Source organism: Myxine glutinosa, chromosome 10 (genome assembly GCF_964187855.1).
Source record: "Myxine glutinosa chromosome 10, kmMyxGlut1.1, whole genome shotgun sequence".
Classification (NCBI taxonomy): Eukaryota; Metazoa; Chordata; class Myxini; order Myxiniformes; family Myxinidae; genus Myxine; species Myxine glutinosa.
In genome coordinates this window covers 120,014,918-120,038,324 of record NC_136270.1, presented here as the reverse complement: position 1 = coordinate 120,038,324, position 23,407 = coordinate 120,014,918, and the positions used below count along the sequence as shown (strand labels likewise).

General features: G+C 44.3%; 1 protein-coding gene across 1 annotated transcript in view; it reads left to right on the top strand.

The window, feature by feature from the left end:
- The window catches only part of LOC137433678 (uncharacterized), a 129,096-nt gene that overhangs the window by 27,860 nt on the left and 77,829 nt on the right, over nucleotides 1-23,407 (top strand). The window contains exons 9-16 of the mRNA XM_078785227.1: nucleotides 1,649-1,716; nucleotides 11,793-11,890; nucleotides 12,783-12,843; nucleotides 15,418-15,496; nucleotides 15,688-15,754; nucleotides 17,884-17,958; nucleotides 19,416-19,473; nucleotides 20,976-21,020. Coding sequence (XP_078641353.1) covers nucleotides 1,649-1,716; nucleotides 11,793-11,890; nucleotides 12,783-12,843; nucleotides 15,418-15,496; nucleotides 15,688-15,754; nucleotides 17,884-17,958; nucleotides 19,416-19,473; nucleotides 20,976-21,020 — 551 coding nt within the window. The remainder of the gene's footprint in view (nucleotides 1-1,648; nucleotides 1,717-11,792; nucleotides 11,891-12,782; nucleotides 12,844-15,417; nucleotides 15,497-15,687; nucleotides 15,755-17,883; nucleotides 17,959-19,415; nucleotides 19,474-20,975; nucleotides 21,021-23,407) is intronic.

Sequence of the window (23,407 nt, the reverse complement as noted above, 5' to 3'; positions counted from 1 at the left end):
ACCAAAGGGGGATTAGTCCCCTTGTCTTTGACTGGCCTGGCGGGACCCGGGACCTATGACGTCCTTCCCGGACAGCGCAAAATCGGGTATTAGGACCCAGAATTCGCTATTACCTAATTACTCGCGCTGCCCTGAAACGAGGAAATAAGCCCCGCACGAATCACGCGTTTTGAGACGCCGAGCGGTGCGTACACGCGATCCGTGCTGTTTATATGGTGACCCCGGTTCTAGCGATCTTATTCGTGCCACGCTTAGTCAATGGATAAATCACAAAAGCGGTCGAATTCAGAAGAAAAGGAAGAACAGGTTTATTTACACTATTTACAATGGTTCAGAAAAAGGGGACACAGTGCAGCCTTAAAAACAGTCTTACTTACTACCCAGGACAAACGGGCCCGTCACACACACACACTCACACGGGGCTTGCAGCTGCAGGATGATGGTCCACGTCCAAGGATGGCTCCCGTGCAGCTCCCTCCGGTCTCCGGCTCGTCCCGTGCAGATGGTAAGTAGAGAGGCAGGAGCTCTCCGTGTGTCGTTTGGCGCACAAGGGTTAATACGGGGCGATTTGGTAGGGAGCGGATTTCGGTGGTTAGCGGTGATCACTGGCGGCTATTACCGCGTTTACTTGCGTGGCTGAGGTAGGCGCTATTCGCCACCGGCGCGTCTGGTTGCAGCCGTGTACTCAACGCCTCTTCTTCCTCTCCTCTGGCGCGTACGTTATACGATGGCAAGTTACAGTTCAATGCCTCAAAGCGAGTGATGCGAGTCAAGTTCTCTCCACACAAATCTTTTCACCAATACCGTGTGCCCGCGAGTTCTCTCAGTCCTCCAGTGCTAGTCCTCCGGTAGCAAGTCCTTTTCTCTGCGAGACCTCTCACCACTGCCACGTGCACGCGAGTCCTGTTCAAGGGCTTTGTGCAGTGACTTATATAGGCACGCCCTGCGAACCTTCTCGCACTTACCAGACGCGCCTCTCCACGCCCCCTCACGCCATGCCGTTAGAGCCCTGGTTGGCTGGTGGCTCTTACTGTCATCGCCTCTGACACTCCGCCTTGATGCCGCCCCACCCCGACCCCGCGCTCCTCCTTCTTAGGCCTACCTCGTGTTACTCGACTAGTGAGCGAGCAAAGGGCAGCAAATGCTGCGGGCAGCCAAAGCGTAACAAATGCTGCGGGCAGCCAAAGCGTAACAAACTGAGTGGGTCAGCCAAATGGGGCACGGGATCAATTATGCCCATGGAGGTGGAATTGGAGGGTGGACGCAAAATGACCGGGACCTTAACTCATGTCTTTACACAACGCAGGTATCAATAGGGGAAATGGCCTATACTTACACATACTATGACATAACTAATACTACAAGGTGGCCTACGTGTTGCTCGTGGACTAACTATGGGGGGGCAACCCTTTAACCTTTAATGATCAATATGTGCAAATCTCAAAACCGTAGCAATATTATATATATATACATATATTTGTGTGTGTGTGTGAACTTTGGCTGAAAGTGTGTTTGGCTACTGTGTGAACTTGTCACGAGTGGCTGTTTATGAATCACATAATTGCTCATGATTTGACTTTGCATTAAGATTTGTAATGTTGTATTACATAATTATTTGTATTTCTAATTTGCGTTTTTCACTCTTTAGAAAATTCTCTTTTACCACTTGAATATAAACCTGAAGAAGAGAAGCGGAACCTGAAGAAGCTGGAATTGGTAAGATAAGAGATTTTTTTTTTAGTCCATCATTAGTGAAAAATAACAAATACGTCATTGACTTGCAAGGTTTCATTTTAATAGTTAGACTGGGCAGAAAAAAATGGACTAGATGGACAATGCACCATCGCATAAGCTCCCCTGAAATTCGTTCCAGGTGAGCTAAACATTCTACAGGCGGAGGCGCTCTTATGGTAAAAATTTGTGTTAATCGGACCAACGGTTGCCCGAGAAAATGTAATTTTAAAAATGCAGACACGCCACACGTATGTATGCACGAAGCCGAATGCCTAACCCTGATTTTCACTGTGCAATGTAAGCGGCAAGTCATGTTCATTTTTTTGTATCATATTTTTCAAGACCAAATCGACCTTGCTGATTATGAAAATCACTGTTGCCAAGCTGGATTTATAGCAGGAAGCCCACAATTCAAGATGGCGGGAAAGATGGCCACTAAAATAAATTGACCCAAATCTTGGCTTCTCCCGATGATGCAGATGGAATTTAAATGCTGGAAATGGGGATTTAGGTCTCAATTTAAAAAAAAAACATGAAATTAGACTGCACATCAAGTACTTTAGAGTTCACAGTGCACAGCAAGTAATTTGTGCATTGTCTGTTCATGCATGTGCCATGATCATGGCACCACAGCGCGAGCAACACTGCACGGTCGATTTTTGTCACTTGCGCACGTGAAATTTGCACATTTCTTTCTTGCAGCTGCATGACACAACATCTAAGCATTCCTCTTCTACCGAGTCTATTTTCGTTAGCACTGGTATCAACTGAGATGGGTCGCTGGTTTCCTTGCCAACCACAAATTGTTGCATCAGCTGGATGGAGCGTGCTGCTGCAGGCCAGTTCCCACACTGACCCCGATAGTGGGCTCTTTTGATGTGTTGCCGCATTGCATCGATTGTTGGAGGAAGACAATCTGGCTGTCTGGTTTTCACCAAAGCCATCAACGAGCATCGTCAACTGAGTTGCCATTTGTGTTGTACACCTTGCAGAAGAACTTTTCTTTTGCCGTGATAGATTATTGAGTCAAGGGGACTTTTCCAAGATGTTCCACCAGTGTTGTTTTCTCATCGTGGCGTTAAGCAACTCATTTGTGTGCCGTCCAATGTACATTGTCGTGTCGCAGCCAGAGATTGCATGAAAGGCAAGCAGTGACACCATAATATCAGGTGACAGACAGTGACGGATATCGTGAATGCGTATGAATTTCCGCTTTTTCAAAATTCGACTTCCACTCCCGGTCCCTCGAGCGAGGAGGCTTGCTTCAATCCCTCCACGGCATCAAAGTTTGAGTATTTCCCATTTGTGTCTTTGTCAAATTTCCACTGGTTATTTTATTGCGTATGTGTTATTGTGTGTTTCTAGTTGGTTTTGGTTTTGTAATTATTGCAAACTTGTGTGTAATTTTTTTTTTTTGTTCGCACCTCGTGCATGGCCTGGTCTCTCTAGGCTCCCTCCCCCCCCCCGTCGGTATATTGTGAATATAAGTTCTTTCCCTCGCTGTATTTGCTTGTTTCTTTGATTTTTCTTTTCTCCCCCTCCCTCCCACGAACATCTGTCTAACGTTTTAAATACAAAAAAATTTTTTATTTCTTTATTAATTCTTTTCTCCTTGCAGACACGTGCTTGTTCCCTCGCCCCCTTGTCTCACCTTATGCCCCACCCCCTTTATCTCCTTTTTATTCTACCTCTCCAGCCTTTCCAACTCTAGTTTCATCCATACTCATTCAACCCTTTCTCCTTCTTTCTCAAATCCACGTCCTCACCTAGGGATTTTTCCCAGATTTTTTTTCACGGTTTTGTATAAATATTATTTAAATATGTTTAAACTTTCCACTGCAGTGTTTTATTCATTGGTTTATTACAACACGCTGTTTTTCTTCCTATTTAAAAGGCTTTTTTCAATTTACTCTTCAATTCATTCCACTTCAAAAAAACATTCAATCTCTTCCAATTCTTCCTTTCAACATTCTCTAAACTCACTTTCATTAAACCCCTCCTCTATTGTTTTTAAACGGATCTCTGATTTGAAAATCACAACAAACCCAATTTGTTATAAATGTTCGTTTTTCATTAATCATCCACTTTCTAAATTCCCCCCCTCACGCCTCCCCTTCAAAACTCCTCCCCAACCCCTACCCTTCAAATCTCCTCCCCCCCCCCCCCTCTACCATCTTTCTCCAATTCGCCTCCTCAAAGCTGCCTTCTCCCCACGTCGTCTCCCTTCCATCTCATACCTCCACCTCCTCCAACCTTCTACATTGCTCTGCCTCCCCTCAAGCAACACCTCACTGTGCCTCATCCCATCACCATCAAACCTTTTGCCCTCCTCATCCTTCCCTTTCTCCTAACTCTTCTGCAATCTCTGACACACTATCAACAGCTCTCCCTACCTCCCTCTCTCCTCCCTCAACTTACCCTACCCCTCCCCTCCCCTGTCCTATACCTGATGCTCCCCCTCCCTCTTCTTTAACGGTATGGACCTCAAACATCTGGGGCCTTCACTCAGGAGAGCCAGGAAAAGCATAATCTCTCCACTCTCAAGACTGAACTCTCAAACCTGTCTCCCTCCTCCAAATCCTGGTGGCATCTGGTCAAATCTGTTTTTGGTGTTTGTTCCCCCTCCATCCCCTCCCTTTCCTCAAATGGCTACACAGTTGACACCGCATGTGACAAAGCCGAATGCCTCAACTCTGTTTGCCTCAAAATCTTGTGTCCTAAACCCGTCCCTCTCTGTACCCACCGTACCCAGTCGAACCCAGCTGCTCCTGGACACTGTGTCTTTCTCTCCTGACAAGGTGGAGAAGTTTCTGTCAAACCTCGACTATGATTCTGCAACTGGACCAGACAGCATCAGCCCATGGCTCCTAAAATCCTGCTCTTCTGCTCTTTCACACCCTCTCTCTGTTCTCTTCACCCTCTCTTTTGCTTAAGGTCATCTGCCATCTGCTTGGAACTCAGCCAACGTTACCGCTTTACACACAAAGGTGCAAAAACAGATCCTTGCAATTACAGACCAATCAGACTGCTCCCAATAATCAGCAAGGTCATGGAATCCATCATTGCTTCTCATATCAAATACTTCCTCTTCTCCAATGGCTTGATCTCTGATCATCAATTTGGTTTCAGACCAGGTCATTCTACTCTGAACATGCTGCTGCTGCTGTCTCAACAATGGATGGAGGTCCTCAATGCCAAACAGGAAATCAGAGCTGTCTCCCTTGACATATCACATGCCTTTCATACGGTCTGGCACCCCGTTCTGCTTACCAAACTCTCCTCCTATGGTATCCATGGAAATCTCCACGCATGGCTTGCGGACTTCCTCTCTGGTCGTAGTCAACGTGTGGCCCTGAATGGATTTCTCTCATCTCCCCTTCCTGTTCAGGCTGGAGTTCCCCAAGGCAATGTCTGGGCCTGTGCTTTTTCTGGTCTTTATCAATGATCTATCTGACTCTCTTGAAAATCCTTTCTATCTCTTTGCTGATGACTCCACTCTCTGCCGCTCCATTCCTCATCCCTCAGATCGGCAGTCTGCAGCCTCCTCACTCTCTGCAGACCTGGACAAAATCACAGACTTGTCAAACAAGTGGAACATGTCTTTCAATCCTGACAAATCTCACACTCTCGCAATGTCTCTCCAAAAAGACCGACTGGACAACCCTCCGATCTACTTTCTGAACAATCCTCTCCAAGAAGTTCTGTCACTCAAGCTTTTGGGTCTCACTGTCTGCCATGATCTTTCCTGGGAAAACCACATTTCCAAGCTGGCCTCCAAAGCCAGTCGCCGACTGGGCATCGTCTGTCATGCGAAGTCCTTCCTTGGCACACCTGAACTCCTCACCACATACAGTCACGTGAAAAAGTAAGTACACCCCATGTAAAGTTTTGACTTTTTCAACATATTTCAACATACAGCTATTTGATCTTCATTTCAACAATATTGATAGATAAAGGTGATATAATATGACAAATATCATGAAACATTCACATTTTGTAGTCCATTGTATAATTTAAATAAACATAAATGCAAATTTCGCATGTGGAAAAAGTAAGTACACCCCTACATTTATCACTACTTCAAATACCTAAAATTCGAATCAGGTGCACCAGCTCAGGTGCAAATGATTAGAACATCGTTAGAGACGATCTTGGAGGAACCTGTCTTATTTAAACCTCAGACATTTAGTTTGGTTTGTTCTTTGTTGTTGAAGTGTGTGGCGTCACCATGCCCAGATCAAAAGAGGTCTCTGAGGCCTTCAGAAAGAAGGTTATAGATGCCTACGAGTCTGGGAAGGGATTTAAAAAGACCTCCAAACAATTTGAAATCAATCATTCGACTGTCCGGAAGATCATCTACAAGTGGAGAAGATTCCAAACAACTGCCAACTTGTTCAGGCCAGGCCGCCCCAGCAAGTTTAGCTCGAGAGCAGACCGCAAGATGCTGAAAGAAGTCTCTAAGAACCCCAGAATGTCATCACGGGACCTACAGGTAGCTCTTACCACTGTTGATGTCAAAGTGCACGAGTCTACCATTAGAAAGAGGCTGCACAAATTTGATCTACATGGGAGGTGTGCCAGGAGGAAACCTTTGCTGTCCAGAAAGAACATCAGGGCAAGACTATAGTTTGCCAATGAACACCTCGGCAAAGACCAGCTCTTCTGGAACAATGTGCTCTGGACAGATGAGTCAAAGGTAGAGCTATTTGGCCACAGTACCAGAAGACATGTTTGGCAAAAACCAAAGACAGCATTTGACCACAAGAACCTGATACCAAATGTAAAGCATGGTGGTGGAAATATTATGGTTTGGGGCAGCTTTGCTGCATCAGGGCCTGGGCAGCTCACCATCATATAATCCACTATGAATTCTTCATTGTACCAGAGGGTGCTTGAGGATAATGTGAGTACATCTGTCGGAAAGTTGAAGCTCAACCAAGGGGGAACTTGCAGCATGACAATGACCCTAAACATACCAGTAAATCCACCAAGGAATGGCTGAAAAGAAAGAAATGGAGGGTTCTGGAATGGCCAAGTCAAAGCCCGGATCTAAATCCCATCGAGATGTTGTGGGGGGATTTGAAACGAGCTGTGCATGCAAGAAACCCCTCAAACATCGCACAGCTGAAAGAATTCTGCATGGAGGAGTGGGCAAAAATTTCTCCCAGTCGATGTCAGAGTCTGGTAGACAGTTATAAGAAACGCCTACTTGAAGGTTGTTTCTGCCAAAGGGGGCAATACCACCAATAAGAGCCAAGGGTGTACTTACTTTTTCCACATGCAAAATTTTCATTTATGTTTATTTAAATTATACAATGGACGACAAAATGTAAATGTTTCATGATATTTGTTATATTATATCACCTTTATCTATCAATATTGTTGAAATGAAGATCAAATAACTGTATGTTGAAATATATTGAAAAAGTCAAAACTTTACATGGGGTATACTTACTTTTTCACGTGACTGTACAAGGCTTTCATCCGTAGCTCAATGGAATAATGCTCTCCCCTCTGGGCTGGCGCTCCTGCCTCACAATTAGCTCGTCTTCACGCTGTTGAAACCAAAGCTGTCAGAATCATTGTAATCTCCCGCGGCAAATCTGATTGTGAGGACCTTTCACTCTCTCACCGCAGGCAGGTAGGTGGTCTTTCTGTCTTCTCCCGACTCCTCTCGGGCCTAGCTCCCCCAGCTCTATCTGTGCTCTGCCCCCATATATTCCTTCAGGTCGCACAAGATCTGCCAGCAACCCTCTTCTGGTGAAATTGCCAAAATCAAGACTCTCTGCCCACCTTCATTCTTTCATTCCTCTTTTCTTCCACCTCTGGAACAAACTCCTTCACTCTCTTCAATCCCACTGCTCCCTCCAGGTCTTTAAAACAGATGTTCACCACCATCTCTTATCTTCCCCCATCCAAAACCTTGATCTTTTCTACCCTCATGAATTCACCCTAGATCCACTTTTTTGAAATACCAACTTCTTTCCTGGAAGTCCAAGCAGTGCCCATGTATTTTATACCTTCCTTCCCATGCCTCCTCCCCCCAAGCCCTCTCCCTCCCACATATCTCCCGATGTCCCTGTTCTCTGCTGTTGTACTTGTGTGCTTCCCTCTCTCTCCCCATCTTGTCTCCCGCTTTCTTTATCATACGCTTTTTGTGTCAGTTTGTCTTTTTGTGATTAATGTGAGCTCTTACATGAGCCTCGATCTTGTATGCAATTTTTTTTTTTAATCCCACCATCATCCATATTGCTCAGGAAGTGCCATTATGACATCCACCATCATCCATAGTACTCAGGAAGTGCCATGATGAGATCCACCATCATTCATAGTGCTCAGGAAGTGCAATGATGACATCCACCATCATCCATATTGCTCAGGAAGTGCCATGATGACATCCACCATCATGCATATTGCTCAGGAAGTGCAATGATGACATCCGCCATCATCCATATTGCTCAGGATGTGCCATGATGACATCTGCCATCATTCGTCGTACTCAGGAAGTGCAATGATGACATCCACCATCATCCATAGTGCTCAGGAAGTGCTATAATGATATCCGCCATCATCCATATTGCTCAGGAAGTGCCATGATGACACCCGCCATCATGCATCGTGCTCAGGAAGTGCAATGATGACATCCGCCATCATCCATATTGCTCAGGATGTGCCATGATGACATCCACCATCATGCATATTGCTCAGGAAGTGCAATGATGACATCCGCCATCATCCATATTGCTCAGGATGTGCCATGATGACATCTGCCATCATTCGTCATACTCAGGAAGTGCAATGATGACATCCACCATCATCCATAGTGCTCAGGAAGTGCTATAATGATATCCGCCATCATCCATATTGCTCAGGAAGTGCCATGATGACACCCGCCATCATGCATAGTGCTCAGGAAGTGCAATGATGACATCCGCCATCATCCATATTGCTCAGGATGTGCCATGATGACATCTGCCATCATTCGTCGTACTCAGGAAGTGCAATGATGACATCCACCATCATCCATATTGCTCAGGAAGTGCCATGATGACATCCGCCATCATCCATCGTGCTGAGGAAGTGCCATGATGACATCCACCATCATGCATAGTGCATAATTCTCATGCATAATGCATCATGCATCATGAAGCTCCATGATGACATCAGCAGCTGATGGGTGCTGCCCTGGATTTGTGGGTGCGGCGTCGTGCGTGTCTAATGGTGAAAAGAGATTAAGTTTTACAGTTCTGATTTTAGTTTATTTAAATTCATATTTAAATTTAGCTTATTTGTGCTGAGCCTTTAAATGCTGCTCTTCTTATCGAGTGATCATCAAGATTCTGTCCTGGGATAATTTCTGTTTTCAATTTATATTTTTCCTGTCGAGCACATAATTACATAAATATGAGATACATATTGATCCTTATTTTGATGATTTGTAGCTTTGGATTGGAATCAAGTTAAAAGCTCATAACCAATGTCCATGCTCACCTTTACAACTCTTTCAATCATGATCAATCATGATCAATCATGGATATCTGTTAATTCCTGAATTCCAAGAGTTTAAAAGATGCGATGGATATACTTGACTTTATTCCATATCCAATCATGACTCTGCACCAGCGTTAACATAGCACACGATCCAATGATATCATTAACACCACCCTTAACTGCCCTGATTGGGGTTCCTCGACAACCTCAAACTTATTTATTTCACTTTCATACGCAATCTCGGAGTCTTCGTGCGGCCTTTACTTTTCAGACTCCATCCTTGCAGGCAACATCACACATCAACGACCAATCAGCAGTGTGACCATGCATGGCATCTGTCATATGTTATTAAGTTTCCAAATATTTTATTTGTATAAATATTATTTTGCGATTAGCAACTGCTCTTAAATTATTCCAAACAAATGATGGCAGGTGTTGAGAATCAAAATCATAAATATTAAAAATTAATACAAATGAAGAAGTGTTGTTCATGAGTCATACTGCGCTTGAGTCATCCTGCAATGGTGGATCAAAAAAATACGAAATCCTCATTTTCATAACGAGGGAGGGTGTTACTGTTCATGGCAATGGCATGCCGGGACTCTCCCTGGGTGGCTTGGAGGGAGACACAAAATGAAGCTCTTCTCGGTGTTTCATTGTCACAAACAAATTTTTTTTTTTTTTTGCATACTACATCGAGTCTCATGTAAGAGCTAACCCATAGAACATATTATCATGTGACTACCCTTGGTGAATACCGTAGGGTAGCATGGAAGGAATTTCACGTTTAGAAAGTAGAAACCGTCATGGCATTTTGTCATTCACTTGAACTCGATATCTCTTTTTTTTCATTCCAAACAGCATAACTCGTATCACAAATTAAACAAGTCAGGAGATGACGATGGTTCACGAGCGAGCAGTATTCAATGACAAAGGAGGGACTATAACCGAAACATGCCCGGACTGGGGGGTCGGGGGCCCACGTGGCAGGTGTCGGCCCCGACATGCGGTGTACATGCCTATTTACAAAGGGCCCCAATGCGCTGCGTGCGCAGGCCTTTAAGAGCCAGCTGTACGTAATTGTGTGTGGTGCTGGCCTGGAAATGTCAAAACGAAGGTTACTGACCTTGAAATGAGATAGAAAAGAATGTATAATCAGTTATGAGGTTAGTTAGCTACACAATACCGAAAATTCGGTTCGATTCCGACAACTTTGAAAATTTGACCTTAGTGACCTTCAAAGGTCAAAGGTTGAAGATTCTGAAATTTTTTGGAAAACTTGTATTTCATGATGTATGTGATAAAATAAGATCATGTACGACATTTCACCCTATCAGGAAGCGAACAATGTAATAAAACCATCAAAAATCGACTTTTCTAAATTTTGTGACCCTGTGACCTTGACCTTGGGGCGAAAAAGAAAAATCAAGCTCCGTGGGGCTAGACACGTGACATTGGCCTAACCAAATACCGAAACCCCTGTCAGATTCCACCAACTCCCTCGGAGAAGATGTAGCTTGAACTCGATTACTCCCTAAAAAGACATCTTTTTCGGGCGTGGCTCCGCCCACAATGGGCGCAATACGCCCACTCTAGGCAGGACACAACTAGATCATGATATCAACCTCCCACCCAAGTTTCATCAAGATTGGATGATATCACTGGGTAGTTATGCTGCGGACAGACAGACAGACAGACACACAGACACACACCCATGACGAATATAGTGGTCACTCTGTTTGATAACTCGTGAACCAAAAGTGGTCACTCTGTTTGATAACTCGTGAGCCAATAGCATTAATATAAAAAATAAAATTTTAACAACATTCGTGACATAAACAAATATTTTATCCTGATGTGAAGTTCTGTTCGGTTGGGTGAATACAATTACGAATTCAAAATCGTAATTGTATTCACTCAATTCCAATCATCAATTGATACTTTATCAAAATTTTAATTTGTTTTAAATGACGGTTCTATTGGGATATTATCAAACCACTCATTGCCGTAATCTGTCCATTTCCGCATTCGTGGCAGGTTCATAATTCTCATCAAAATCTAAACAGTATTTGTAGAATTTCAATAAAAGCCACATCACTGTTCATATCGGTAAATATTATTTCATTGTGTTTGGAAAAACTGGAAAATTGGAAAAATTGGAAAAATTGGAAAAACAATACAAGACCATTTTACTCCAGGGGGTCCCAGGATTACCCACCCAAAATTTCGTTGCAATCGGTTCAGCCGTTTTTGCGGTACCTGGGAATGGACAGACGGACATTTGGTAAATTATAGTAAGATAACATTGTCAAATATTTTATCACTTTCATTGAGGTTTCAAGACAAGACCCACCCTGATGGCTCTAACCATAACCCTGACATCTCTAACCATAACCTTTCCATTTGTTTTTGTTCTTCCATTTGTTTTTGAGATTGCATTTTATAAAATTACTCAACGTAACAAAAAAATTATATGCTACTGACAATTTGCACTATTTTGAAGGTTCTTACTAAAAGCCATGATGAGATGTCAGAAAATCTGAGAAACTGTCTTTACCACTTTGCAGCCAATTCTAGATCAAGCAGAATCCTGCAGTCATCCCAAACTCATGTGTGATATCAAGAATGTGAAGGAGAAATACGGGAATAGAATTGTCACCATCAGGTACGTGTGTGTGTGTGTGTGTGTGTGTGTGTGTGTGTGTGTGTGTGTGTGTGTGTGTGTGTGTGTGTTTGTGTGTGTGTGTGTGTGTGTGTGTGTGTGACAATAAGAGAGAGACAGAATTGTGAAGAACAGAAATGAAGAAACGAGTTGTGTACGTGTGTGTGTGTGACCCACTCCCCCCTCCCCCCACCCCGTGTGTGTGATGCACTCCCCTGTGTGTGTGTTTGTGTGACCCACTCCACCCCGTGTGTGTGTGAGACCCACTTCCCTCCCTCCCCCCCCCCCGTGTGTGTGACCCATTCCCCCCCCCCCAATGTATATGTGAGACCCACCCCCCCCACCCCCCCCCCCCCCATGTGCGTGTGTGTGTGTGTGTGTGTGAATAAGAGAGACACCGAATTATGAGGAACAGCAATGAAAAAACGAGGTGTGTGTGTGTGTGTGTGTGTGTGTGTGTGTGTGTGTGTGTGTGTGTGTGTGTGTGTGTGTGTGTGTGTGAGACCCACTCCCCTGTGGGTGATCCACTTCCTGGTGCAGTGTGCGTGATGTGGAAGGGATGGGGGTGGGGAGTGAGAGGATTTGAGCTCTTGAAGTCACATTTTACATGAGATGTAATCACACATTTCAAACTGTATTTCACATGTTATCAGAAGTAAATAAATTGTGTAGATTACATCATTTGTGGATCTGATAAATTTCCAGTACCCATTTTGTAAAACTGAATGTGCAACATCTAAATGAAGACGTCCATGCCCGTGGGGTTCCCGCATGTGAACCCACTCGTGTGTGTGTATATATATATATATATATGCATACATATGTTGAGTGTTGGTAATAATCACAGCAAGTGTTTGGTGTGTCTAATAATGCATTGTCAAATGTCTGTTCTCAGGGAATGTGAGGATCATGACAATGTTTTGGTTGACATTCGTTTGGACTTCACGGTTGTTAAGGTGAGTTGAATTGCTATCCAGGGGTGTTCTCACTAGGATTTAATTAACATACAGTGTCAATAATTTCACGATGTAACCTCACGCATTAACGCAGTTCCTTTTGTTCGCATCTCTCCTCTTTTGGTATCCATGGAAATCTCCACGCATGGCTGGCGGACTTCCTCTCTAGTCGTAGTCAACGTGTGGCCCTGAATGGGTTTCTCTCATCTCCTCTTCCTGTTCAGGCTGGAGTTCCACAAGGCAGTGTTCTGGGCCCTGTGCTTTTTCTGGTCTTCATCAATGATCTCTCTGACTCTCTTGAAAATCCTCTGTATCTCTTTGCTGATGACTCTACTCTCTGTCGCTCCATTCTTCATCCCTCAGATCGGCAGTCTGCTGCCTCCTCACTCTCTGCAGACCTGGACAAAATCACAGACTGGGCAAACAAGTGGAACATGTCTTTCAATCCTGACAAATCTCACACTCTTACGATGTCTCTCCGAAAAGACCGACTGGACAACCCTCCCATCCACTTTCTGAATAATCCTCTCCAAGAAGTTCTGTCACTCAAGCTTTTGGGTCTCACTATCTGCCATGATCTTTCCTGGGAAAACCACATTTCAAATCTGGCCTCCAAAGCCAGTCGCCGACTGGGCATCCTCCATCGTGCGAAGTCCTTCCTTGGCACACTTGAGCTCCTCACCACATACAAGGCTTTCATCCGCAGCTCAATGGAATACTGCTCTCCCCTCTGGGCTGGTGCTCCTGCCTCACACCTAGCTCGTCTTCACGCTGTTGAAACCAAAGCATTCAGAATCATTGGAATCTCCCGCGATGAAGCTAACTCCAAGGGCCTCTCACTCACTCACCGCAGGCAGGTTGGTGGTCTTTCCATCTTCTACCGACTCCTCTCTGGCCTTGCCCCCCCAGCTCTCTCTGGGCTCTGTCCCGCAAATATTCCTACAGGTCGCACAAGATCTGCCTGCAACCCTCTTATGGTCAAACTGCCAAAATCAAGACTCTCTGCTCACCTTCACTCCTTCATTCCTCTTTACTCCCACCTCTGGAACAAACTCCCTCACTCTCTTCAATCCCACTCCACCCTCCAGGTCTTTAAAACAGCTGTTCACCACCATCTCTTATCTTCCCCCATTCAAAACCTTGATCTTTTCTACCCCCGCTAATTTCACCCCAATTCCACTTTTTTGAAATACCAACTTCTGTCCTGGAAGTCTTTGGTGTCCTTGTGTTTTATACTTCTCCCTCCACCCCCCCACCCCCCTTCCCACGCCTCCTCCCCCCAAGCCCTCTCCCTTCCACACATCTCCCTGCTCTCAAATGTGTTTGTGTGCTTCCCCTTCTCTCCCATCTTGTTTTCCGCTCCCTCTTTTTATATATTTTGTTTGTCTGGTTGATTTGTTTGTGAAGTAAATGTTAGCTCTTTCACGAGCCTCGATTCAGTATACAAAAACAAAATAAAAAATGTTCAGCCTGGTGTTGGCTTAGCGGTTAGGGTGCTGGCTTGGGATCCTAGGATCCTGGGTTCGAGTCTCAGTCGATCGCTAAATTAACACCAGGGGGGGTTCATTCAGCCTGTCATCCTTCCGAGGTCGGCAAATTGAGTACCAGCTTGCTGGGATGAATGATCCCGGTGTTTACCCCGGTTTAGAATAGGTACACCGTATCCCTGCGCATCGTAAGAGCGTGACCAAGGGTTGGTGACAGGAAGGGCATCCGGCCATAAAAAAAAACATTGCCTCAAAAACAGGGAACCATGATTGTCATGGGGCTTGCAAGGCTAACCCCCGCTCTCGCGGGGAAAATGGCCTTAAAACGATCATTCATATTTCATTCTTCTGTTAGCATTGTGTTCGATTTGTCGTCAACAATTGCTGGCATACTCGGCTTGTTATAATTTATCAACAGGTCTGCCTACCTTTATACTTCATAAATAAATTCATGTAAATTAATTATGGAGGCATAAACTCGGCCAAAAATTTCGGAAAGTTGGATATTCAAGCAGAAATTCTTAAAATGCTTGTCTATGGTAGACGTCACTATGGTAAAATGGTAGACGGTCACTTGTCTAGCCTGTGTTTGAATCTCGACCCAGCAAAAACCTGTCATCTTTCCATTTTGCAGGTCGGGTGGTTCATCAATTTGTGTGCTGTCCATCAGAAGGACGTTAAACTGGGTGTCCCTCAGCTGACATTAGTCGGTGGACATTAAAGATCCAATGGTATCTTTCGCTAAGAGTACGCGAGCATCCTGAACAATGCATCTGTTCCAATAATTAATTAATAAATATCTTCATGGCTTGTCATGTATCCTTGCATTTTGAAAAAGGGAAAAAAATTCTATTTCTTGGATTATCCTGACTTGCACGTACCATCGTTCTTTGCATCAGTAACTTGTTGAACATCCCACATAATTGCATTTTTCATGGCCGCATCAAAAGTCGCTCGGGTATTATATTATAACCTTGTTGTCAAATCCAAATAGTTTTGGATACGTGTGGTGGAATCACTGTGCAGTTTGGAGAAAAGGGAAGGGTTGTGGTCCTCTTACCTGCTTGTGCAACACTTGTCTCTACAGAATAGGTCCCTGATGGATGGGATCCCTCCATTCATCGTCCGCCTCTGTTTCTGCCTCTCAAAATACATCGACGGAAATGGTTCGTTTTTCAACTTCTTTGTGTGTTTTAAACTTCTTCTTCAAAAATCCATCTTTGCGAGATTTACCTTTTACATAGAAACTCCTCCAGCATCTGATGAGGATTTCCATTGATCTGGTTACTGTGCTGAATTGAACTGTTGTGTTCTACCATTTAAACATTGTTGAATTGACATTGTTTCTGTTTTTCAGAACCAACTGTTGAGTTCATAAAATCCAACAAGAAAGTTTACTCCATAAATCTGCTACTGATTGAGAGGTGTGTTCAAGTGTGTATTTGAATGTTTGTTTGTTTATTGTTTTATTTATTATCCACAGCAAACTATTCTGGTATATTTGGCATGATTTTAGGAACAATGTGATGTCGTACATTTGTATTCGGTTGTCGTACTTAAATAAATAACAAGAATGACAAGACTGTGGTCACATCCTGCAACAAAATCCAGTAATGGGCCGATTGGCAGAGGGGGGAGGGGAGAAGAGGGGGGGGGGGGGGGGGAGTACCCGGCATTCCGTGTATAAACGTGAGGGAGAAGAGGGCGGAGGGGGAGGGGAGGAGAGGGAGGGGAGGGGAGGAGAGGGGGGAGGAGAGGGGGGGGAGGAGAGGGGGGGAGGGGAGGGATGGGAGAGGGGGAGGGGTAGGGGGGAGGGGGGAGGAGAGGGGAGGGGGAGGGGAGGGGGGAGGGGGAGGGAGGGGGAAGGGGAGGGGAAGGAGAGAAGAGGGGGGAGGGGGAGGGGGAAGAGGAGGGGAGGGGAACAGGGGGAGGGGAGGAGAGGGGAAGAGGGGAGAAGAGGGAGGGGAAGTACCCGGCATTGCGTGTATAAACGTGAGGGAGAAGAGGGGGAGGGGGGAAGGGGAGGAGAGGGGGGAGGGGGAGGGATGGGAGAGGAGGGGTAGGGGGGGAGGGGGAGGGGGGAGGGCACGCAAATCGTCGAATCAGCGCGCTGCTCTGCCACCGATTCAGATTCCGTGTGTAATATTCCTCGCTGAAAAAAAATATGGATCTAAAGATGAAAGAAAAAAAAACCTATGTGATGTGAATGGCAATGTTCCTCGCTGAAATGTGAAAAAACGGAATCGCTTTTCGCTCTGAAATACGTGCGAACGCGTAACTGAGTTAATGGCGGCAAGGAACATCACGTGATCGCTCTGAGGGAATCAGTGCGCTGCTCTGCCATTCCGGTCATAATATGCCTCGCTGAAATGCACTGAGGTAAATATGAATAAAAAATATGGATCGTCAAATATTTTGAGTTCGGCCATGTTCGTCCCAGGCTCAATGGCCATGTCTATGCCAAATATCAAGCACGTAAGCCTCTCCGTTTAGGAGTCTATCGGTAACATTACACACACACACACACACACACACACACACACACACACACACACACACACAGACACAGACACAGACACAGACACAGACACACACACACACACACACACACAAACTGTGTTTTATATATATAGATTTACTCTGTATTCAAAAAACAAAAAGTACTGCTAAACGGCAGGTTCGTTTTCCAATTCATGTTCTGATTCGTGTTCAAAATACAATGTTAAATTGACATCAGTTAGTTCCTCGATCATAAAATGACGTTTGTAGACAGACAAACAAAATGAGCCAACCGCTTAACCGCAGATTTTGCTTCGAGCGCGTGGGTAATAATCAATTTACTTGTTTGAAAAGCTAATAATCGATTCACTTGGAACAAAAAAATGTGTTTATTGAATTACAAGCTTGCCTGATTTAAAAGGCTCTTTCCATGTTTGAACAAGAGGAAGAAGAAGAAGTGCTAATGGTTTCTTCACACAGCGGTTGAAACAAACATTTATTATTCTACCAAAGCAGGAACCCTATGGAAGGACACGGAAGGAGCACACAAACAACAACAACAACAACAACAACAACAACAACAACCACAGCTGACCAGCCTTGCATGAATAAAACTAATTACGTCCGCCACCAAATGTGGATGGAGGTTATGTTTTCACCCCTGTCCGTCTGTGAACAAGATATCTCATAAACCTGTTCACGGATTCAGACGAAATTTATCAGAGAGGTAGCGTATGTGACAAGGACGACATGATTAGATTTTGGTGAAGATCCGGATCCGGCTAGTAGAATTTTAAAAAGCGATTCTTCACCATTGGGAGATCGGGCCAAAAACTATACATAGCAGAATTTCTCAAAAAGTTATGGACGGATGATTTTGATTAAATGCGATTCTGTATTGTGATTTTCTGGTCTACTCTGGGATACAAAACGTAAACTGTTCACCTGGCGGAGGTATGTTCGCCACTGAGTGCCGTTCTCGTTTAATATTGAATTATGACATAAATGTGTAGAGTAACATGTCTTTCCTACTTTCCCTTCGTTTTCTCACTAGGATGCTGAAGACCTTTCTCACATTAAGATGGAAAATGATGAATCTTCCTCCTACCAACAAAACAAATTCCAGAAGGTACATCACTTCACATTTCGTGAATTTGTGTGCTGGTATCTTGGCTACCTTAACAGTACTTCCAACCTGTTCAGGGGTAATCTTTCAGAGATCACAATGTTCAGGATTGGTTACGTGCTCTCGTACTCTGCAGAGGGCAATGAATGAAATGAATGACAATAACATGTTGAGGTCATTTATTTAATTTCATGTCTTTATCTTTATCGATCAAATAACCGAAATGATTTATCTGTCTATGTCTGTCTGTCTATATCTAGTCTGTCTGTCTGTCTGTCCAGTCCATATATCCATCCATATATCCATCTATCTATCCATCCATCTATCGGAAGCCTCTCCTCAGTGAAAAACACATGAAAGCCCACTTGGAGTTTGCAAAAAAGCACCTAAAGGACTCTCAGACCGTGAGAAACAAGATTCTGTGGTCTGATGAAACCAAGATTGAACTGTTTGGCTTCCGTCTGGCCACTCTGCCATAAAGTTCAGATCGGTGGAGTGTTGCAGTGATGGTTGTCCTTCTGGAAGTTTCTCCCATCTCCACACAGGATCTCTGGAGCTCAGCCAGAGTGACCATCGGGTTCTTGGTCACCTCTCTTACCAAGGCCCTTCTCCCCCGATTGCTCAGTTTGGCCGGGCGGTCAGCTCTAGGAAGAGTCCTGGTTGTTCCAAACTTCTTCCATTTAAGAATTATGGAGGCCATGGTGCTCTTGGGAACCTTCAATGCAGCAGAGATTTTTTTGTAGGCTTCCCCAGATCTGTGCCTCGACACAATCCTGTCTCTGAGCTCTGCAGACAGTTCCTTCGACCTCATGGCTTGGTTTTTGCTCTGATATGCATTGTCAGCTGTGAGACCTTATATAGACAGGTGTGTGCCTTTCCAAATCATGTCCAATCAAATGAATTTACCACAGGTGGACTCCAATCAAGGTGTAGAAACATCTCAAAGATGATCAAGAGAAATGGGAGGCACCTGAGCTAAATTTCAAGTGTCATAGCAAAGGGTATGAATACTTATGTAAATGTGAAATTTCAGTTTTTTCTTTTTAATAAATTTGCAAAACTTTCTAAAATCCTGTTTTCTCTTTGTCATTATGGGGTATTGAGTGTAGATTTATGAGGGAAAAAATGGATTTAAACGATTTCAGGATAAGGCTGCAACATAACAAAATGTGAAAAAAGTGAAGGGGTCTGAATACTTTCTGAATGCAATCTATATCCATCCATCTATCCATCCATCTATCTATCTATCCATCTGTCCGTTTCTCCGTCTGTCTGTCTGGCCGTCTGTCCATCCATCCATCCATCCATCCATCGATCTATCCATCTTGCTTTTCATTCTTTTAACCATTTGCTTATTCATCTTCATTCAATCGGGGTTGAGATGATACTGTGGGTTTGGTTTTAAATTTGTCCGATACAGAGAAGAAACTGACACTTTCTAATTTTGCTTTATCTCACAGGTTTATTCGAGCTCCGTTTCACCTCAATTGTAAGAAGAGAAAGCGAATTCCTGTTCAGGTGAGCCTTCTGCTGTTCATTTTAAATGGGCGGTTCAAACAAGGCGATATTTTGGATCTAGCTGGTTTTTGTTTTAAGACTAATAAGACTAAATAAGAATATACTAAATTATATAAAAATAAATATAAAATATAAAATATAAAATAAATATAAATATAAAATAAATATAAAATAAATATAAAACTAAATTATATAAATATACTAAATATATAAAAATAACTAAAAATACTAAATAAGACTTGCATTTGTTTTAAAACCACTCTCTCGTTCCTTTTCATTATCACTTTGGTTTTCGATGTTTTCCAAATGGAAATCTCATAATATCGGTCGCTTGATTCGGTTTGCTTGGTTCTTACTTGAGACTTATGGTCAATAATTCAAACATTGTATGAAGCTGAAGGTTTTGCACATTTTTATATCTTATGAGCAAAAGGTTCTTCTTCAAACATGAAAGAATGTTGAGCAGAAGCAAAAAAAAAAAACTTCACAGAAGTGGTAAATGAAGGAATGCTCAAAGTATGTTTGCGTGACTATTTGTCATGAATGTGAAGACTTAGGAGAGGAAAGCTTGTAAATTGTGCCCTTTCCATGTGAAGTGAAGAGCTAGAACCCTCATCCCAACTGTCCCCCAACCCCTCATCTGTCATCAACCCCCTTCTGGGAAAACTCCCAAAATCCAGGATCACTGCTCACCTCCACTCATTCGTTCCTCTTTTCTCCCTCCTGTGGAACCAAATTCCACATTCTCTTCAATCAATTCAATCTCATTCTTTCTTCCAGGGCTTCAAGACAGCTGTTGACCACCATTCCCATTCCCAAAACCATGATCTTTTCTACCCCTGTTAACCCCCCTCCCCTCTGCAAGCCAACGTCTTTCCAAGTTTCCAGTTTTTCCTTCCTGAGTTTGTTTATCCATCTTGTCCAGCCCATGCATCCTCTCCAACCCCTCATTCTTCCCTACATCCATTGTTTCTCCAATTCCTCCTCTATTTTATCCCTCAACCCTGCTGTTGTGCCCCCCCCCCCCACCCCCTCATTTTTTTTTTTGACACAAGATCGAGGCTCGTGTAAGAGCTAACATTAATCACATAAAAACAAATTGACACAAAAAACATATGATCAAGGGAGCGGGAGACAAGATGGGGAGAGAATGGGAAGCACACAAGTACAACAGTAAAGAACAGGGACGTCGGAAGATCTGTGGGAGGGAGAGGGCTTGGGGGGAGGAGGCGTGGGGGGTGGGAGGTGGGAGAGGTAGAAAACACATGGACACTGCTAGGACCCCAAGGAAAGAAGTCCAAGCTTTCTCCTGTTCCTTTGTTCTGTTGTGTCCTGATTCATTCCATGTTCTAGCTCTTCCATGCGCCTCGACTTTGAATACAAAAAAGCTTAAGAAAACAAACTGCTCCCGCATTTCCAGTTGAAAAAAACAATTTTGAGAACATAGAGGTCTGCCTATCTTTACTAACCTTTTTATTGTTGGTTTTGCTTTCCTCATTCAGAATCCTACACTTCTCCCCCTATCAGAACAGGGAATCCTCTTGGAGGTAAGCTTCCATCATTGGTTCATGAATGTGTGATTCCTTGAACGCATCAATACAGATTCCCCTTCATCTCTCGACACCAACTGGTTGTTTTGTTTTGCATATCTTGGTTCATTTGTATTTCCCTTCCAAACTGGTTTAGTCTTGAGATGACAGAAGGAACAGCACCAAGTGACAAGTGAATATTTGTGTACCTTTTTGGAAAGTGTACCAGTTATGATAGATGTAGTTCTTTAGGTGTTTCTGGAACAACAGAACATATTAGTTTGTGAATGTATTGGTGGAGGTTTGAGATGTTAAGCAGCCATTGATGTGCAGACTCGGGAGTAAACACCAGACTCGGGAGGGGCAGGGAGGAAGTTGAGGACTTTAGGTTTGGGGTGGGGAGTTCAGGACTTGGTGTTAGGTGGCAGAGTTAGGGACTTGGAGATGGGGTGGGGGATTGAGGACTTGAAGTTCGGGGTGCGATTTGGGGGGGGAGGAATGGCGGGGAGTTGTTGACTTGCATGGGGGTAGGGACTTCAGGACTTGAAGTTAGGGGTAGGGAGCAGTTGGGGACTTGGGGGAGGGGTGGATTGAGGGTTTGAGATTGGGGAAAGGAAATTGAGGAGTTGAGGCTGGGTTGGAGGATTGAGGACTTGATGTTTGGGGCAAGGGAGTTGTAGAATTGAGGCTGGGGGGAGGGAGTTGAGGACTATAAGTCAGGGGTAGGGAGTTAGGTATTTGGGGATGGGGGGGTGGGGGGGAGGGAGATTTAGGACTTGAGGATTGTGGGGGGCTGGAGGGAGTTGATGACTTGCATGGGGGTGGGGAGTTGGGGACTGAGGACTTGAGGTAGGAGCGAGTTGAGGACTTGTGTTTGGGGCGAGGGAATTGAGTAAGTTAGGGACTTGGGGGTGGGGGGATTGAGGACTTGTGCGAGTGTGGGGGTTGATTTAAACGAGCAATATCTTTAGGGAGCACATAGCTCGACAGTATTGCATTCCCATGATATTGTCGTGTGACTACCCTCTGGTGAACACCGCAGGGTGACACAGATGACCACACAAGCTTTAACTCTGAGGCGTTCAATTCAATGGCGGACCGTCGTTATATGCGTGGGGAGCAAGTGGGGGAGAAGCCATACAAATATGTGTAGTTTGTGGCACTTAGCTCAAATCGGCTCTTGAATCTCGTCAGGAATCGTCAAAACCCCCTCGTGTCCTTGGTGGGAAAATGTGCTCGTTGGCACGAACTAGGCCTCGCTTCACGTCCGCTCACTCGTGGCTTCGTCGAGAGCGCAGCGAGCAGGCCGTGCCCGTCCACTAGTCGTTCTTGCTTGGGAAACCGCAGTTCTTGGTCCGCAGTTCCTCCTCCTCACCATCACGATGAAGATGTCGGAACACCACCGTTCGTGATGAATCTTCCTTGCGCAAGAGCAATAGCGACCATTCACAATGGGATCCAGAACGAGAAATAAGAAAATGTCCGCCGTTCCAATTATTTTGTACTTGAGGCTCTGATGTCATCCCATGACGTCTCTGTGTCCGCTCCTATTAGCGAGTCCCATCTTACCAGTCCTTGTGTCAATCCAATCCCGGACCAATCACTGCTCTTTTGGCGTGGATTGACGGCCCTGCCTGATTGAGGTGGTGATGTAGCGGCTGAGGCACCAGCGGTAGTGTTTGATGCCTGGTTTCTGGTTGGTTTTAATTTGTGTCATTAATTATGGTGTCGATTGCTTGGCTTGGCTATGGTGTGCAGTTTGGTGTCAAAAGGAACACAAGAAAAGATTACAGAGGCAATTACATACAGGGGATTAATTTACCCATACTCCCTCGCTAATTAACAAACCCCACCCCTCTCATGGGGACGAAGATACAAGCTTACCTGACATACAGTCTACACAAATTTCCTATTTATGATACATCGCGGTTTCTTCTTCTTCACGACAGTCGGAGCACACGACCTATGCATTCTACCTGGACTGAGGTATTGCCTACCCCCTACAAATGTAACAATATTTAACTCTTCTCTGCACAATGTTGTTGAAGTCCCATTTTACATAACATGGAATTTCCGTGGGTAACAGCGAGTCTGTATTATAATATAACTTGGAGGAGTACACGCCTCCAGTGCTGAGAAAGGTTGAAGTTAATCCGTCAATTAAAAATTTTCAAGGACTTTAAAAAGGTCAATTGGGTTCAACTCCCGGTTACACTCAGAGCCAAAGCTCTGAGCTACTTAAACTACCTCTCCTCCCTCCCTCCCCCACTGGGAAATGATGGTGCAACATCCAGTAGTGGAGGTTCCTTTTGTCTAAAAAGAGGGCAAAATATCCTGTTTGTGAAATAAAATTTGGCATCAACATTATCCACGCCTATTCTGTCATTTCGAAAGTGAATGTTGAC